General features: G+C 38.5%; 1 protein-coding gene across 2 annotated transcripts in view; it reads right to left on the reverse strand.

Moving 5' to 3' along the window:
* PDE11A (phosphodiesterase 11A) overlaps positions 1-20,892 on the reverse strand; it is a 360,789-nt gene that overhangs the window by 134,629 nt on the left and 205,268 nt on the right. For both annotated transcript variants that reach the window (XM_064484931.1, XM_010991251.3), the window contains exons 7-9: positions 19,481-19,556; positions 18,241-18,308; positions 17,191-17,283 (exon numbers count right to left, since the gene is read on the reverse strand). In XM_064484931.1, coding sequence (XP_064341001.1) covers positions 17,191-17,283; positions 18,241-18,308; positions 19,481-19,556 — 237 coding nt within the window. The remainder of the gene's footprint in view (positions 1-17,190; positions 17,284-18,240; positions 18,309-19,480; positions 19,557-20,892) is intronic.

The raw sequence follows: 20,892 nt of genomic DNA on the forward strand, positions 1-20,892 counted from the left end.
TATCAACCTTCAACGGGGCTTCCCATTCTATGCCATCTCCAGATCTCTGTATTTCCAGTGTCGACCAAACCCTGTCTTTTAAAATCCAGGTAAATTTGTTTGAACCTCTGAAACTATGAAAGGCTATGGAAATTCAAAGCCTTTTTCAAAATATCTACACATTCCTGGTAGGTTTATATTTTTACCTTGGCCTTCAAGTTCTTATGTATTCTTGTACTGTATCTGCTATAATCGTCACACCAATATGCAAAATTCAACTCTCTCTTCAATTTCTACAAAAGGTCCTCTCACATCAAGCATTCATGACTTTAGGAGATCTTGAAGAAGGTTTTCTTTTCTTGTTTTTTCCCTCCTTCCCTTTCTTCCTTCTTCCTTCCCTCTGTCCCTCCCTCCTTCCTATCTCTCTCTCCTTCCTCTCTTTCCTCTCTTTTTCTCTCTCTTTCTCTTTCTTTCTTTTTGAAAAACAAATGATGGCATTTCATCATTTCAAATAAAATGTCAGCCTCATAGTTCTCAAAATGTCTCTTGGTCTTTCCATCGACAGGGCATTTCACTGACCATTAACCTCATAAATCTTAGCCTGTTTTCATTTTTCTGGCTTCTCTCCAATATAATCTTCCCTTTTACTTTTTAAACCCTCTTTCTCCATTTCAAATGTAAAATTAAAAAATTCTCCCCCTTTCTCATACAGAATGGGATTTCCCCATAGAATTCCAGTGGCTAAGTTAGATAATACTTCACCCACCTTGTTACACTCCAGAAGTACTCATATGCCTCCTAAGTCATTCGTCAGCTCAGTGGTTCTCAAACTTTAGCATGCATCAGAACACAGATGGCTGGGTCCCGCCTTCAAAGTTCCTGGTTCAACATGTCTGGGGTGGGACCTGAGAATTTGTATTTCTAACAAGTTCCTAAGTGATGCTGATGCTGCTGGTCTGGGGACCACACCGTGAGAACCACTGTTCTAATTCCCATCCATGGAGTCCAGGTTAAGAAAGTCTGGATTAGAGTCGAGGCTACCAGTTGGATGTTGAAGTGAGCAGAGAAAAAGAAGACAAAGTTTGTCTGGGTCTTCTCCCAAATACCAGTATAACCACAATAGCTTCTTTTAAGAGGGTTAGAAATGTTTCTTTAGTTTTATTTTGCTAATTATACTTTTTCTTTTAATTGAAGTACATTTGATTTACAACATTGTATTAGTTTCAGATGTATAGCAAAGTGATTCAGTTGTTTATATATATATATATTCTTTTTCAGATTCTTTTCCATTATAGGTTATTACAAGATATTGAATATAGTTCCCTCTGCTATACAGTGAATCCTTGCTGTAGTCACACTTTTCATGACTATACTTCTTTTCATTTCTTAATTACATTGGAAATAGAGATGAAAAATGTTATGAAATTAGTTTCAGTTAATATGCTTAGAACCCTTTGGCTTATGAAAGCAATTTGGTAAAGATACTGTTTAAAATAATGTCATCGTGTCAGTCAACTCTCTGGCATTCCTGAGCACAGAAATCAGAATTCAACCCTTGAATCGCACTGGCTTACAGAATATCCTCATTCTCTCTGTCTGTAGGGGTTTGTAGTAGTACTTGATTTTGCTTATGTGGATTAACTGCTTTATGGATTATCTACAGCACTCTTAGGGCAGGCCATTTCCTTACATTTAGTCATTTTCTTAACTTGTCAACACAGTACAGCAACACTGGGAAGCAGTATAGCTTGCTGGCTGGGCACAGGGCTTTAGAGTTAGACTGCTAGAGCTCATAATCCTGGCTCCACTAGCCTTGTAACTTTGGCTTAATTACCTAGCCTATGTGAGTCTCAGCTCCCTCATCAGCAAAAGGCAGGAAATATCTGCATTTTCCACTCACATTTCACTAGCTGGAGCAAGTCCCATGGCTTCACTTAACTTCAAGGGAGTTTTGGAAGGTGTAGCCCTACCATGGGCTCAGAAGACAAAGAATCAAAAATATTTGGTGATGCGCTTCAAAGATTGTCACAAAGGGTTAGGCAATCAAACAGCAAGTTGTATTAGAATTGTTTTTGAAATCAGAGCAAATGAGTCCAATATATGAGCTCTGGTATATGAATTTTATGATGTTTGTTCAACTTTTGCTTACTTCCTGATTCTCTTCTGTATTTCAAAGAGTTGTGTTTGGTAGGCAGGCTCTCTAAATAAGTGGAATTATAGTATATCCTTATTAAATTCTTTATATTTAACATACATAATGTATGTAGTATATAGTCATTAAATATTGTTGATTTGACTACACATTCTGATAACTACAGAAGAAGATTATTGTAAGCGAAGAATTATGATTGGGTTATTTCTGTTCCATAATTTTAGGAACCGTTACAAATTTCAATCATTTTGATGTCCTTAGGGTGAAAAAAACAGCCTATTCCTTTTGAAAAAGTTGTAGATGGTAATAATTGTTCTAATTTTTAAAGTTTTCAGTAGTCTCTAATAAAAGATCTCAGCCATTAATACCTAAAATAAAAAGGGTTTTTTGATTATTTCTTAGTGTGATTCAGTATGACTCTATACATATGCATACTGGACTATAATTTATAACTGTTTCAAAATAAATGTTACTTTCTCACAATTGTATTACTCCCCACATTATGTTTTAAAGTGAGGCTGTTTTTCTTAATCATGTAGGTTATTAAATGTATTAATGTTTCACAAATGCTTTTCTAATGAACTCCTTGCTTACTTATTTTCCTGTTTGTTAACAGCAACAGAGGAGAACATAGCATTCTTCTGGACTAATTGAACAACCTGGATTAGTTATTGCTATTTCTAAAACAACTATAATATGTGCCAATGTTTTTTCAAGTCTATAATTGAAATATCTGGTAATTTGGTTTCACTTAATGCCATACTTCCAAGTAGCTCATTATTGAATATTTATATATGTCTCTTTTCTATACCTCTCCCCTCATGGTTTTCACACAATCAACAAGGCATAATCATTGTGGTTGATGATTTGGGAGAGGGCTACATTGTTTATTTGCATTGATTATGCAGGAATACCCTGGAGAACTTTGTTTGAAGAAGTGTGATTTTGCTGGGAGAGCCCTCTGGAGTAAAAGGAATAAGAAAGAATCAGGCCCATACTACCCAGGGCAATATACAGATTCAGTGCAATCCCTATCAAATTACCAATAGCATTTTTCACAGAACTGGAACAAAATATTTTTAAACTTGTATGGAAAAACAAAGAACCTGAATAACCAAAACAATCTTGAGAAAGAAGAACACAGCTGGACAAATCACACTCCCTGGCTTCAGACTGTATTACAAAGCTACTGTAATCAAAACTGTATGATACTGGCATAAAAACAGACACATGGATCAACGGAACAGGATAGAAAGCCCAGAAATAAACCCATGGTCAATTAATCTATGACAAAGGAGGTAAGAATATACAATGGAGAAAAGATAGTCTCTTCAGTAAGTGGTGCTGGGAAAACTGGACAGCTACATGTAAAAGAATGAAACTAGACTAATCTCTAATATCTTATACAAAAATAAATGTAAAATGGATTAAAGACCTAAATGTAAGACTAGATGTGCTAAAACTCCTAGAGGAAAACATAGGCAGAAAATTGCTTGACATAAATCACAGCAATATGTTTTTTTGATCCATCTCCTAGGATAATGGAAATAAAAGCAAAAATAAGCAAATGAGACCTGATTAAACTTAAAAGCTTTTCCACAGCAAAAGAAACTATAAAAAAAGTGAAAATACAACCTACAGAATGGGAGAAAATATTTCCAACAATGAGACTGACAATGGATTAATTTCCAAAATATGCAAACAGCTCATACAGTTTAACATCAAAAAAAAAAAAAACAAAACCCCACAAAAAACAAAAAACAAAAAATCCAATCAAACAATGGGCAAAAGACCTAAACAGACATTTCTCCAAATAAGACATACAGATGGTCAACAGGCACATGAAAATATGCTAATATTGCTAATTATTAGAGAAACTAATGCAAATCAAAACTACAATGAGGTATCACCTCACACCAGTGAGAATGGCCATCATTAAAAAGTCTACAAATAATAAATGCTGAAGAGGCTGTGGAGAAAAAGGAACCCTCCTACACTGTTGGTAGAAATGTAATTTGGTGCAACCACTATGGAGGCTCCTTAAAAAGCTGAAAATACAATCACCATATGATCCAGCAATCTCATTGTTGGGCATATATCCAAATCAAATTTTAACTCAAAAAGATATGTGCACCCCAATGTTCAGAGCAGCACTACTTACAATAGCCAAGACATGGAAGCAACCTAAATGTCCACTGACAGATGGATGGGTAAAGAAGATGTGGTATATATATACAATGGAATATTACTCAACCATAAAAAGGAATGAAATAATGCCATTTGCAGTGATATGGATGGACCTAGAGATTATTATACTAACTGAAGTAAGTCAGACAAAGAAAGATAAATATCATATGATATCACTCACATGTGGAATCTAAAAACAACAAAAAGCTACAAATGAACTTATTTACAAACCAGAAACAAACTTACAGACACTGAGAACAAAGGATAGTTACCAAAGGGGAAAGGGGTATGGGGAGGGATAAATTAGGAGTTTGGGATTAACATACACATACACTACATATAAAATAGATAAACAATGAGGTCCTACTGTGTAGCTCAGGGAATTATATCCAATATCTTGTAATAACCTATAGTGGAAAAGAATCTGAAGAAGAATATATATATAATTTAATCACTTTGCTATACACTTGAAACTAACATAACATTGTAAATCAATTATACTTCAGTTGGAAAAAAAGGACCGGGCCTAGTTTGGGCCACTGTCAAATTGACTGGGGCCACAGGGACAGCTGGAGGGTTGACATGGAGGAAAGGGAAGTCCAAATGTAAGACTTAATAAGGACAATTTTTAACCTGTCTGGGCCAGATTGGTAGCTACTAAGACCAGGTTAGATTTGTGGGAGTAAGCCCTGGAACAGCATCCATGCAGCTGGGGTATCTAGCCCATTCACTCAATCAAGAAATATCTATTGAGGATTTAATTTGTGCCAAGCACTATGCGCATGGTCCCTGTCTTAATGGAACTTCTGTTTTAGCAGTAGAGACACACACTAAACTGGCAAACATATGCATTGAAACAATTGCTACAAAGTCAACTAGCAAAATGCTGAAAGAGACAATGTGGGTGGGCAGAATGTGAAGAGGTGGCAGGAAAGTGGGTTAGAGACTCCCTTTCTAAGCCAAACCCAGCAAATAAAAAGGAGCTAGCCAGGACAAGGGGTAAAGGGAAGGTATTTTGGGCAGAAGGCAAAGTCGCCTAGAAGGGCAATGTGAGTGAGGCAGGGGAGACCCGAGATGAGGAGGGGGCACTGGGCAGAGGCGAGGCCACCCAGGGTTTTGGAGGCCAATAAAGGATTTTATTGTAGACAATGGGAAGACACTGAGGGGTCTGGGGCAAGAAACTGACATAATCTGGTCAGCTTTCTAGTCACTGTGACTGGGAAGCCCCTTCAGCACTCCTCTTCAGTTATACCCTCCTCCAGAGGTGGCCACCTCTCTGACCTCTGAGCATTCACTCCCTTAGTATATTATGTACTTTTGCCTATTCTTGAACCTAGATAAACAGATCCCCGTTACATGTAGAACATGACCCCAGTTGCTGTGGAGGATGGACTGGAGGTGGGAAAGAGAATGGTGCCTGGGCTAGGATGGAGAAGTGGAGACTGAGATCTGTGGAGACAATGCACAGGGATATGGAAAAACGAGCCCCACCTGAGGAGAAAAGGATCAGAACCACAGAAATGCTCAGCCTTTGCCTCCATCTTTGTGATGCTTCAGACCCTGAGCACCTGAGTTCCGGGCCTAGGCCCCACAGAATGAAGGGCTCAGCTCTCGTCCTCTTGGGCTGCAGTCCACCCTCCTGGGGAGAAAAGTCCCTGGGTTCCAGGGGACATGTTTAAACAGATTATGTTCTAGGTACATGGGCTCACCCAGACTAAGCTCCAGGTACCCCAGAATTTCCCCAGGCAATCCCACAGGGCCAGAGCCTGCTGTCAGGACCTGCATGAGCTTCTTCTCCAGATTTGGCCTCCTCTGGGTGGGGGCTGCTTGTGGGGCTGTGGGCAGAGTTTGGAATGAGCAGGCTGGAGTTTCACACATATATAAAAACTCAGCGCAGTGCAGGGAAGGGCTGGGGAGTGGGGAGATGGGAGACAGGTAGCTCCAATCTCTTCTAATCCATTACAGGCTTGGTTCCAGCAGGTGGTTCCTAGGTGTGATTTACTACCTTTTGAAAGGTGCATCCCCTCTCTGCTCCCCCGTATCATGGCACTATCAAGATACTCAGCATCCGGATACTGAGTAAGATATTGAGTGAAAGCCAGTTTCTTATTTAGTCAACTATAAACCTGATTTCACAGCTGAGTATTTTACCAGAGCAGTAGACAGGCTCGGGCAAGGCTGCCCCACTACAGAACTCTGTTCCCTCTCACATTGTGGAGTAACTGGCCTGCATCAACTGGCCAGGCTCAGCATTTGCTTCAGACCAGAATGAATTAACAATTGTGTTGCCAGAGCTCAGCATAGACCCAGGCTATCACCCCTAGAATCTGCTGTAGAAACAAAGGCATTAGGGCTGAAAAGAAGTTTCCTTACTGATAAATAAGTTAGTAACTTTCAGTGAGACAAAAAAGGAGGAGGAGGACATTTCCAAGGTGTTTTATTCAGCTGGAGCTTTTAAATCAACTGGTTCTTCTTCACTATTTGTCCCTTAACCACTGTCATCACTGTCTCATGAACCAGAAGCATGGCTCCCTTATTATGAGCCAGAAGATCTCCATAATCTCTTTTGAAAACCAGAAATAAACTGAAACGAACAAAACTTTGGCCTATTTTCAGCTAAGGATGGTTGAATTTGAATAATTAGCACTTCACTCTAGGTGCCTCACAAAAAATATCACATATCCTTTCTAGGAAAAAGAGAACACAACAATAAGTAATTATTTAGCTCAAACAGTATCTTTTAAAATTTGTATCTACTTTTGTTCTTTTACGCAAGATGTGCAATAAATATTTATAAAGACAGGCAAAGAAGCAGAAAAGTGTGATCCCTAACTGAGAGAAGAAATAATCAATAGGGGCAGACTCACAGACACCCCTGATGTTAGAAATAAAGATGAAGAATTTAAACTAACTTGTGAAGAACTGTGTGTTAAAAATTTAGAGGAAAAGTCAAAGATAATAACAGTTGGGACATTTCAGCAGGGAAATCAAAGACCATGTCAAAATGTTTAGAACTGAAGCACACAGATTGTTAGATATGTTAACTGAACTTTTGGAGGTACATACAAGAACTAAGAGTTGGTCGGAAATAAAAGTCTGAAGCTTCAAAGAGAGAGAAAGAGTGAACTAGGAAAACATATTGGGGGGCATCTGGTTGGATGTGACTGTTGAAGCCAAATGAGTAGCTGAAATTGCTCAGGGAGTGTGTAGAGAGAAAATAGGAACAAACAGGCAAGATGACTCAAACTTAAAGAATATTTAGAAGAGGCTCAACAGAGGAGATTCAGAATGGAAGACCAGAGAAGAACTACTTAGGTACAGTCACTGAAGCCAAGGGAGGAAGTAATAGAAAACATGGAAAGCAGGACAATTTCTAGGGTTATAATTGATCAGCCTCCAAACAAAACAATTAAAAAAAATACTTTGCAACCCTAATTATCTACTGCAGATACTACTGAGACAAAAGAAAAACATATATATAATTCCTCGGTGCTAGCTCAAAGAATGTCTCACAGAGCCAGCTGCCTAGAATTCGTAGAATTAATTTACAAAATTATAAACTGGCAATCACAGTTTTCATAGCTATTTCACAAGACTATGTCCTAAATTTGCAAAAACAGGTGTTTACAGAAGCTGTTAGCAAGTCACAAAATGCTTCAGATACCAAGCAGGTATCTACTTAGGTATGAAATTAGGTTCATTCATTTATAAATAAATAGTATAAATAAACATACAATTATTGAGGACCTACAATGTGTCAAACACTATTCTAGGCACTGGAATAGATCTATTTCTCCTTTTACTAAGGAAAGTGGAATATATTATGGGTATCTGTAAAATCCTAGTAAATTACATGATGATTGTGGTAATACTAAAATTGCTGTCCTGTTCCTTGTTTTTAAGGATCATCTATCTTTGCTTTTGATCCTGGTCTCCCCTATGGCCATGAAATACACTAGACATTTACATGCTAATTACCATAGTGGACTGGTTACTTTCTTTTCTGTGACAGGATGATCAGTCTACAGCATGAGCAGGTAAGAGAAGTTAAGAACAGAAAATGGAGACTGAGCATAGGTAACCTTCTAGATGATAACCTTCTACATGACTCCTCAAAAGCGAGGTAAGAATGAAAGCCATTAGGATTCAAAGAATAAACGAGTATTTAAAGCAGGGAGGAGTGTGTGTGTGGGGTGTGGGTTATAGTTCAGTGGTAGAGTGCATGCCTAGCATGCATGAGGTCCTGGATTTAATTCCCAATACCTCTGTCAAAACCAAACAAACAAACAAACAAACAAACAAACCCAATCCCCTCCCCCCCCAAAAAAACCTCCAAAAAACAGGCAAAAAAAAAAAAGTTAAAGCAGGGAGGAGATGGCACCCTCTAGCTCCATCTCATTTCATCTACCATCTTCAACCTAATTCAACAAATATGTATAAAGGAAGTACTAATACCAATAATGTGTTTACCTTTTGTGAAACAAAAACTTGGAGAAATTACCACACAAATACATCACTCTATACCAATGGTTCTTGCTTTGCACTGTGCCTCAGACTCACCAGGAGAACTTTTTACATGTGCTCAGTCTCTACTTCCAAAGATGTTGATCCAATTAGTTTAGAAAAGGGTCCAGGCATCAATATGTTTTGAAAGCACCCCTGCGGACGCTAATGTGTGGGCTATGCTAGACCCCCAAAAGCCCAATCAGCACGTCACTGGGAGACCTTTCTCTGCACAACAGAAAGGAGCAAGTGAAAAGCTGAAGCCCACACTCCCTGTTTAGTTGGTCTTTCCTGTGCCATCCAAAGAAGCAGCTCAAGAAATCTGGCATGATTATTTTCTTAGAGCCTTTTTAAAAGCCACAATTTGATCATACATTTGTAAATCAGGTCAATAAGAGCCTAGAATTTTCACAGAGAACAGCTACCAAAGCTTTTTTTAAAAAGTAATTTATGATGTAGTGGTGGCTACAATGGAGAACTAATTACCACATAACTATTTCAAGAAAGTAATTCATTTGTGTTTCTTTTTTTTTTTTTTCCCCCTTTCTCGAAAAGGAATGTTTACATAATCCAGCATGTTTTCAGTAAAGAAGAATTTACAAGTGGGAACGATTCCATTTCTGCTGGTGCGTTGTATTTGGCTTTGTAACTGATAACCTGTATCCGCTGTACCTACAAATAAACATGGGTCTTCCCAGGGCTGACACCTACCATTTGGACAATCACTGGATCATGGGCTAACAGTAACTTGGTCTGGAAAAAATCATTTTGGTAGACAAAACAGGATATTTATATGAGACTCTGTCTGAGTTTCTAGTTGAGACTAACAGACATGACGTTTTAAAGGAAATGCGAGGTCCCCCAAGCCTTCTATGCAGGACTGGGAAAGAAGATGCCCCCAAGTAATTCTGCCTCCTCCAAGTTTAGGTGCTTGTTTCCCGACTCTGCCTCGTGTACAAAGCATAACAGTTCATGAGAAAGCCCCATACTGAGAATTTCTTAGCGTTTCCTGAGGGTCTCTTCCAGAGAGACTAACACGTATTTCCCCAGGGTGTAGTGTGGGAACAGAGATAGGTACCTGATTCATGCCTAAACATTCTAACAGTTAGTTGGGCAGGAAGAGAGAACTGCTTTAAGGACAACTTGCACTTCAAGCTAATGGTTGAAGATGTGTGAGTTTTCCCATGAACCAAATGGACTCATGAAAGATATCCAGGCTTAAAAGGACTTTGAAGCAATCCAAGTGTCTATCAAGGATGAATGGATGAACAAAATGTCATGTATACTTAGAATGGAATATTAATCAGCCTTAAGAAGGAAGAAAAGTCTGACACATGCTACAACACGGGTGAATCTTGAAGACATTATGCAATAAGCCAAAATGACAAGTACTGTATGATTCCACTTACATGAGCTATCTAGAACAGCCAAATTCAGAGACACAAAGTAGAATGGTGGTTGCTATAGGCTAGGTGGAAGGAAGAATGAGCATGTTTGATGGGCACAGAGTTTCAGCTTGAGAAGATGAAAAGGTCCTGGAGATGGATGGTGATGATGGTCGACAACAATGCTGTGCTGTGTCTATTTTATCATAATTAAAAAAAAAGGAAAGGGACAAAGACAGACCCTGACCAGGAGGACTTCCTGGAAGAGTGAGCTGATCCTCACAGAGGAAGGTCCGGATGGGCCACTGGAAACCAGGGGCTGAGAATGGATTGTAACCTGTTGGTCAGGAGAGGCAAACCCACATCAGGGATTGCCATCAGGAGACTGCTAGCCCTGGGAGTTCTCTGAAGAATTTATAAAAGCAACTCATGAAAAAAAGAGAATGTTGGTGTTGGATACAGAGGGCCCTAAAACCAAGTTAGGACAGCATCAGTCACGTGAGGCTCTGCCCTTTCATCTGATCTCCCTCTTGCTCCCTGCACCTGTCTTGGGGGAGGAGGTGGAGAATAAAAAAGCCCACTAGGACCTTCTTCTAACCACAGGCTTCTAATCCTGGGTAAAGGAAAAAGCTCGGAGACTAACACCTGAGTATGTCAGAAGACCCATGGAATCCGCCAGAGTTCACCCAGGAGTGAGGAAGACTGACTCAACGGAGTGGGTTTAAAGGAAGAAAGGTGAGAAAAAATAAAATGACATTCTGCTGACATCCTATGAGTCTAACTTTTTCAGGCAGCCAGCTGAAGAGCATTCTCTCCCTGGCACTTAGGAGATTCCTCGTGGAGAATTATCTCTTTCAGTTCTCTCTTTCTTCCTTACCTTCAGGAAGCCAGACTGGTCCCTTAATCATCATCTACTGGAAATACCCCAGGGGACCTGGTATCTGGTAAGAGGTCCCACCCCAAAATAAAAAAATAACAATTTTCTATTCAGGACTTAGAAAGGGGGAAGGGAATACAGAGGTGATGCCATGCCAGCCCATGGCCAGCAAGACTGGCATTCAAGTGACCGCCGGCTCCTCCATCACAGCCCTAGCTTTTCCCCTCTGGAATGCTGATGTGGCAGACCAAGATAATTATTTGTGGCTGCATCCATTCATTTATTCAGTACACTTCTGGAGTACCACTATATATGAAACATTGAAAGGAATAAAAGTTAAAACATGATCACATACTTTGATACACATATGTTCTAGCAAAAGAAAACATACAGACTCACCATTAGCTGTAATTTAGGGCAAAGAGAGGAACAAATAACCATGAGATTAGACACTTTATATAGAGAAGATTGCATTTAAATCAAGCTTTGAGCGATGGGACAATTTTGAGGGGAGATGACATAATTGGAACAGAATAACTAAAGTGGAGAGGATGTTAGAGCAAAAATCAGATGGCAGAGAAGCAGGTGGCTGATTTGTAAACTCTGATGTAGTTGAGTTTGTAATTAGTGTTGAATATGCTAAGAGGAGAAATGAGAGCCAGGGGCAGGAAGACAGTTTGGTATGAGATTTCCAAGGGCTTCAAAGGCCAGAATTTTGTACTTTGATAGGCCATGGGGGAGTGATTTAAGGTCTCTGAGTGAGTGAGTGACGCAATCTAAAACATGGTTCAGGAAGAACAAATAGAAGCCTGTTACAATTGCTCAGTCAAGAGGTAATGAAGCCCATAAGTAGGCTGGTTGCTGTGGCAATTGGAAAGGAGGAAATGGATGGGAGAGGCTTTTGGGAGGCAGAATAAATGGGGCTTGGCTCCTGATTGCATATGCCCTTTCCACATCCTCTGTTCGACCTTCATTCCTTCCCTCTTCTGATCATAAAGGTGTATAAGGTATCCCTTAATACACTGACTTATGTTTCCTGGAAATTTTCTCATCAGTGTTAGGTAAGGCTTCATTTGCAGTATCTATGAAAGACACCCCAAAGGACAATTCCCGGTGTTTAAAGTGAAGAAGTAATAGTCTACATCTACATTTGTATTGTATTTTCTCTGCATTCTAGGCTTACAGGTAAAGTTTTCTCCTTTGTATCCTAGGATCCTTACCATCAGAAAACATGAACACACATCTTTCTCGTGAAGTTTCTGCTGCTCGTGCCAAATGGAAATCAGGATCATAGAAGTAAAGTTATTAAAAATGATAGCAAATTCCTTTCTTTGTTCTGTTATTCAGCTTTAAGAGCATCTCTGCTCTCTAACAGCCTTAGAGTATTAATTTTCTATATTTAGGAAGAAAAGAATTTAACAAAAGAACTACATCACTAAATTATGAGAAATTAAGAAAAGCAATCATCAAAATAATTGTGTTTACAATTCAATTGTTGAACAAAATCCAGAGAAGGTATTAGTCACTTCATTTTTTCTAAAGGCCAAAAAAGTAGAAAATATTTTGTATGTTTATATTTCTATTTTTTACCATTTGTGGACTAAACTAAAATGAGCTGAAGCTGCCAGTGTATGAAGGGGCTCCCTAGCATGGTAAGTCTTTTGTGGGAGGCTTGGCCCTTGGACAGGTACAGCTTTCGATGACCTACATGCTGTTTTCAAAGACCTACAGAATACATGCTGTTTTTGACATGGGGAATTTTGTCAAGGAAGTAGGGAATGAAGGATTTGTTTTCAGCTCACACTTCAAAGCAGGGAATGATCTTCCTGATAAAAGGGGCAAAAAATTACAACTTTTCCCCAGCCCTTCAATCAGCAGTTACAGCAAATCTTGAGCTGAGCAGACAGGACTCAGTGCTGATTACGGACAGCAAGTGCTCTGGTTAACAAAACAGCTAACTAGCTACACATTCTCTCTAAACACGATCCCTGCTTAATTTTATTTAACTGTGAAAACCCCTTTCTTCCTATACCCATTTAACATATGAAAAAGCTAGGTTGAGAGGGTAAGTAGCTTGCCCAAGATCAACAGCTACTAAACCAGGATTCAGTCCTAACTACACTGATCAGACTAATGCCAAAGACAAGGCTTTAAATCTCCCTACACTGCCTTTCACTTAGATAAAGCCCGCAACCTCCTTCTGCAGGGGAAATTGATGTGGCCCAAGGCCTGCAATAAAAGCATACCTCTAGTGGGTGTGGAGAAAAGAGAATCTTCCTAAACTGTTGGTGGGAATGTAAACTGGTGCAGCCACTGTGGAAAATAGTATGGAGTTTCCTTAAAAAACTGAAAACAGACTTATCATATGATCCAGCAATCCCAATTCTGGGCATATATCCAGAGAAAACTCCAATTTGGAAAGATACATGCACCCCAATATTCATAGCAGCACCATTTACAATAACCAAGACATGGAAGAAACCTAAATATCCATCGACAGATGAATGGATAAAGAAGTTGTGGTCTATCTAGATATATAATGGAATATCATATATACATATATGGTATATACATATATGATGGAATACTACTCAGCCATAAACAAGAATGAAATAATGCCATTTGCAGGAAAATGGTTGGACCCAGAGATTATCATGCTAAGTAAAGTAAGTCAGACAGAGAAAGACAAATATCACATGATACCACTTATATGCAGAATCTAAGAAAAATGACACAAATGAACTTATTTACAAAACAGAAACAGACTCACAGATGTAGAAAACAAACATGGTTACCAAAGGGGAAGACACAGGAGGGATAAATTGGGAGTTTAGGATTAGCAGATACAAACTACTATATACAGACTAGATAAACAACAAGGATCTACTACTGTATAGCACAGGGAACTATATTCAATAGCTTGCAATAACCTATAATGAAAAAGAATATGAAAAAGAATATATATATATATATATATTCTATGTATGTATGAATATATATATATATATATATATATATATATGTATGTATGTATAACTGAATCACCATGCTGTACACCAGAAACTAGCACAACATTGTAAATCAACTATACTTCAGTTTTTAAAAAGTGTACCTCTACTGAACTCTGAACATTTGCAGGGAGCACTTGTGAGAATTAGTCTTCCCAGAGAATTCATCTGGAGGATGTTTACTTCCAGAGGATGCATCAAAAGGGTATTTTTACTTAAAATGCTTGCGGGAAAGGATTTTTAAAAGACAAAAATGAATGTTGTGCTGTCTCGCAAGAGTCTCAGGAGCGCACAGGAAGGGATGTATTCACATTACCTCTCCAGGCCAGGAGCTACGCGCTCCTTTTCTGGGGAGGGAAAGGCTTCTCGGGTGGGTATTGTCACCAGAGGCAGTGGGATGCATTATTTCACTCCTCTTGTTACCAAATGAGAAAAACACATTGCAAGAAAATTATGGAAATGAGAAAGCTACACTTAGACATAGATCTTCTTGGGACAAGTTCAAGTAGGATAAAAACTGGAGAGAATAAGCAAAAATAAGACAACACAAGAGGAACCTGACCAGAGCGAGTGGGGAATCTTCCCTTGGTTAGCCCGGTCCGTGGAGAGGAGGAGCGGGGCTAACACAAAGACAGCAGCGTGTGTGGCTCTGTACACCCCCGCTTGCTCGCATGCACTCTCATGTTCTCTCTCTTGCTTCTGTGATTTTTATTATTTTACCTTTAAAAGTGTTTGCTACATTTTCCTCTAAAGTACCTTAAATCCTTCACTGGACTACACTGGTTATAAATACATACATATGTAATTTTAATAAAATATTTACATAAATATTACATAATTCATATTCATGTGTAATATTTATAAATACATAAACTTAAAATATAGATTCATTCAGAAGTTAATGTATACTCTAGAATATGTAGATCTCATTCCAGAGTTTGGGTTTGTTAGCTCTCAACAAATTATTTTTTGTCTTCATCAAAGTCCTGAGATAAGAAATCCTTCCAGATATTCTTGCAGATGGATCCTTAGGCCCAGGAGTGAGGTGGAGAGAACCTGATTATTAGAGCTGAGAACTTGGTATCTGGTGAGACAGCAGTTGAGTGGAGGTGGGAGGGACAAAACCAATATGGCAACACCAGCATTCTGACTGGGAATGCCACTTTTGACACTAGCACAAAATAAAGCACACAGAGCATACAACTCCGCACATACTAGTCAGCTTCTGAAAGGTAAGACTGTCACAAGGCTCAGAGCTGAGCTGAAAATTTGGGTGCATCAATAATAATTTTTGTATCTATGGACAGAAGTCCATATGTGAGCTACACAAACCAGAGTGTGTTCACTATGAACCCAAACGAGCAATTCATGGGTAAGGGGACTGTGACTACATCAGCACTTTCTAGGTAATGGGAACTGAGGTCCTTGGGGCGGAGTGTGGATTAAGAAGTTGTACCAGTGAGAGTGCCAACGTTCATTGGTAAATGGCCATTCATGCTTCAATCCAGTTATTTTAGCCCGAGAGAGGGAGGGAAAATTCTACCAAGGCAACATGAAGTAGAGTTTAGCTGGGGCTAGTGTATAGTGCGTCCTCCTTTTCATAGTTGCAGAGATTCAGAAACAGTGGATGAAGTAACACTCTGGAGATCCAAATTTGATGATGGCCAAGGAGATATGACAACATTTGTTGTTCCAAATTCCAAATCTCCCAATCCATGATGACTTCTCAGTGATAAATATATGGTGACAAGTAATATTATAGTGATTGTTGTTGCTGCAATAATTTTACTGACTGCCTACTAAAATCTTCACGTGCATCAACCTCATTTAATTCTCACAATTGAGGTGACAGAGGTAGCATCTGAAAACAGTTCTGCACACAGACCTTAATGCTCTACTAGTGATTCTCGTTGGCTGGTTGCATGTTTACAGTTCACCTATGTATTCATTCATCCTATAGATACTGTGTTTATTCCTTACTGTAAAGATGTTACATATAAACAAAGCAGGACTACTTTGGAAGGAGAGCAAAACAAAAATCCCTTTCTCTGTTCTTTCCTTCCTCCTTCTTTCCCTCCCTCCATTTGAATCATTCAATCCAAAAACCATTCAATAAACACCTCTTGTGTGCTAAGCACCCTGCTAGGCTCTGGGAATAAGACTGCAAAAAAAGATAAAACTCCCTGTTGCTTCCAGGTTTCACGGTCTGGTTAGGAGAAAAGAATATATAGACAGATGACTATTAACTTTACATCTTCTAAACTTCCAGTCAGAGTTCTGCAGGTACCAATGGCTCACCTACTTACCCTCTCCCTTGGTTTTCTCTTTCTACCAATGTCTCACTTGGTACCTGGAATGTTTTGACGACTGTGTACGTGTATTATATGCCACTGCTCTGTATAACATTACCTAGACATTGACATGTCATCTGCCCTACTTAATAAATATTTCATAGATATAAATAAAATATTTGGTAATAGCTAGACTAGAAGTTGGAAAAAAATAGGTCTTGGGTCAAAACAAGTTGGGATTCAGGGGAGATAAGAACTGTTATCTGTAACTTGGTGGGTCTGAGAGGAGATTCAGTGCAGGCATGAGAAATAGGTCAGAGTTCTCGGTGGAATGTATGTGCGTGGGGGGGGGGGCAGCTGGGTAACGGTAGGATGAGAGCCCCCATCTGGGTACCATATTTCTATAGCAAGTTTTTTTCTTATGGTATGAAAAGTTGTGAATTTCTAGAATCTCTGTGCATATTCAAAATGTGTTCGTAATACAATTTAAATCCTGACAAACTATTTTTGGGTCATCACTTTTAATAAACCTAATATTTAAAACCTGTATTTAACTGTCCAACATATATGATTGGGCTTCATGATATCTGTGAACTTCCCAGAATTATATGTAAAGCTGTGTGCATATGTGCAATTTTCTAGGGAGAATATTTAGCTTTCATCAAATTTAAATCTATGACTCTAAAGTGATTAAAACCCAATGAATAGATAATTAAAAATTAAGAAATTAAGCCCCGTAACAAGGACTTTTCCCCCCTTATAAAATGAGGGCTTTTAGCATAAATTCCGATGTAAATACGACACTTACATCAAGAGCCACGGACTGCTTGGCCCACGATTTCTTCACTTGATCATACATAATTGTATTGTTGATGCCAAGTCCACAAAAGATGACAAAAGCCTAGAAAATAGAACACTCACTAATTAAAAACTGGAATAACTCATTGGAATAATCTAATATGAAAGCAGGCAGTCATCAGGGATGGGCCTGAAAATATAATTTTATTGTACACATGGGGAGGCCTTGCGGAAATACCCATATTAAAATTCTTAATTACTATTGTCGTGAAACAACTTTATAGATCACATTGCACACGAGAAAAATTATTAATTTAATGTCATTTTAAAGAAATCATTTACACATTTAAAAACATACGGTCCACTTAAATGTGTTCTTAATTTATTTAGGTTGTGAGCTGATTTTCATAATTTGATGCCTTTCAACCAAAAGCCACCTCTTTCAGTAGCTAGGCTATAAAATATTCTGGTAAAGAAATCAAGTGAGTATATCCATAAAGTAAATATTAAGGAGACAGAGGATTGATTTAGACTCAGTAAAGAAGCCATGATGTATTCTCGGGTAGAGAAAAATAATCACGGGGTTTTCATGTTGGTACAGTCTGCTAGGAAGCCTGGTCAAAGCTAACCTCTCCCACTAGGGGGCAGACTGGAGTAAACAGAAGCTTGTGAACATAAGAAAGGTGATGGCAATACACCTGGCAAGGCAGCCTAGCGGTCTCAAGACTGAATACGTGAGTAAGGCAAGGATAAGACAATTAACACTTTGGAGAGAAAAGGGAGGCAAGTCAATTCTGTAATAAAATTAAGATAAAAATAATTAGGAAACATAATCTAATTGATGAAAAAGAGAATAATATCTTACCTAAACATTGATATATGCTTTAAATCTTCCTTTAAATTTCATCACACTGTCAAATAATGTTTAACAATTGTTAAACAGTAATGATTAACAATTGTTAACTAATAATTATTTATCCTTAATAATGTGGGCACGCTTTAACCAGGAGACTATTGATGACTCAGCTATCAGCCCTGGTTCACAAATTTATTTTCTTACCTCAAAAAGTCGTTGATCCGCATCATCGAAAGGTTTCCCATCAAGTCTGTTTAACACTTGAGCCACTCCTGTGAAAAGAGATTGGGATATGTGGTCATTTTCAGCACTGGACGCCTTGTCACTACAATCTATAAGCCCCAGCTGCCTCTGTGCCTCCTCTAAGTAAGTGCAGACAATCAGTTCAATCCTTGGCTGCTCTAACACCTGCTGCCTCCATGAGAGCAGATCTGAGGTGCACAGGGATGTGCACTATTTTCCAGGCTCTGATATCCAGGCTAGGTCTCAGTGGAGCCTGGAGTTCTACCAGGCATCCATCAGATTCTCTGAAAATGGTTTTCAGGATGACTGTGCACAATAACTGATATATCTTGCATATAAACACACATACACATATACATATACACAGTTACATATACACATAAACATATATATACACCTGAATATCTATAACTTGCTGTGTATATGCATATGTATACATACAAATATATATACATATATATACTTAAAATTTTTTTTCAGTTATCTGAAATACAGTATGGCAGCATGGCATAGTGATCAAGAACAGAGGCTCAGAGTTACCACTGCCTTGATTCGAATTTCAACTCCACTATCAGTGGTGTTACTTTGAGCAAGTAAACTTTTTTAACACTGAATTTCCTCATTGGTAAAAAGGGGATTGAAATGTTAACTATCTCAGAAGGTTATGAAGATTAAATGAGGTAAGTTTGAATGTTTGTAAAGCATATTGCTCCACATGGAGGGAACATTCAAGAAATGTTAGTAATTATGATACAGTTAACCTTCAAAGCAAGGTTAGTTTTGTTGCCTGCTACCAATGGGGTTCAACTAGTTCTAACAAACTTAATATGTGTGTGTCCTCTTTGCAAAGTTCATTTCCAGCATCATACCAGATGTTCTGGGCATGACTATTGAGGCTCACAAGTCTAACCAGAAAAACTCAACAATCTTGAAAACCATTCCTTTCTGTCCCTATTTAGCACAAACAAAAAATAACTGTAATTCTAAAGCATGCAAAATGATTGGTTCTTATTTAAAAGAATAAATTTTTGTACATTGTTCTGATTAATACTGTTTCATCAGGAGTCTGCACCTGTGAGATTATACAAGAATATGAGACGTAAGTTGATGAGTCCTGGACATAAAAAGGGGAACATATATAAAAGATGTGGATGCAATTGAAAGTAAATTTGTATTTCTTTCTATTTAGGTAACATCTTACCAATTATTTGGTGGTTGCTATTCCAAATAGGTACGCAGAGAACAGATCTTATGTGAAAACCAGATATCTGGTCAGCCTAGAAGAAAGTAGTTAGTTAAAATTAAATATTATCTACTCATTTCTGACTTATAGCTTACCACTCTTCATAACAGATATTTTAAAATACCTTTAAAAAGGACACATTATAATCTAATTTTTAATACATACACTCACCTGCCTCTTTTCATTTAAAACCTCACAACAAACATCCCAAGGAAATCAAGCCCTAACCAAATACAAAGCAACCAAAGCGCCCCATGCCGACATTACCTCCTTCAAGCCCTGCAGCTAAAGAGGGCTGGATGTAGTGAAACTATTTTGACCACAATCACACCACCATTCTGGCAATCATTTCTGCTTTGAGTATTTAAAGCATTTTATTGAAACACTTGGCCAGTATTTCTTTTTGATTGAGCACATCTGTTAGTAAAAATGTTTGAGCTTATAATGCTACTATCTGTATATTTACTTTTAATACTCTTTATTTTAACATTACTAATTTATTATGTAGTAAAATCATATACTAAAACTGAAGTTGCAAAATATAAGATAAATGTAGCGATTCAAAGATCTTTCTGTACCCTAACACATTATCAGGAGATGATATATTTGAAACATAAATGTATAATTATCAGCACCTCTGATGCACCAGACACACTGCTGGATGTCAAGGATATAAAAATGAATTCAAGCAGTTACTACCCTTGAGTAGCTCACAGCCAGAAGTAGTTAAGATAAAATAAGTGTCCAACTAAAGAATGTTCAAACACTATTGAAAAGCCAGCAACTGACTGTGTTTAGAGAAATCAGGAGCAGTTTTCACTCCTTAATACTGGGTCTTCCAAAGCGAGGGTGACAATGATGATGACAAGCTAACATTTATTGGATCTTCACTTGATGTCAGGCACCCAGTTAGCAATTTCATGTGCATTATTGCATACACTCATTAAAACAACCTTACGGGGTAGGTACTGTTAACATCTTCTCTTATCAGATAAGACTTAGAGAAATTAACTGCCTTGAAAGGGGAGAAAATGATTCAAAGGATGTCACACAAGAACAAACACATCCATCAAAGTTACCTTCCAAAAGAACAAAGTGATTTTCTGCCTCTCCCCAAGGAGCAAGTCTGAATTACAGCGATGCTATGAGCACAAAGAGGAGGAAAAATTTGAGAGAGGTCTGGGAGACATACTCTATAGACTTGGGCTGGCCAGAGCAGCACCAGGATGGCTAGGTGTGTTTCGTTTTGGGTGTGGTCCCGCGCCAGCACCGAGCAGTAGGCACAATTGCCTCTGCCAGCTCCCGGATGACCATACCCCTGTCTTAGCTCTCGTAGGAAATCTGAAGCAGCTGAGGGGAGAGGTCACAGT

The sequence above is a fragment of the Camelus dromedarius genome, chromosome 4 (assembly GCF_036321535.1).
Source record: "Camelus dromedarius isolate mCamDro1 chromosome 4, mCamDro1.pat, whole genome shotgun sequence".
NCBI classification, from domain to species: domain Eukaryota; kingdom Metazoa; phylum Chordata; class Mammalia; order Artiodactyla; family Camelidae; genus Camelus; species Camelus dromedarius.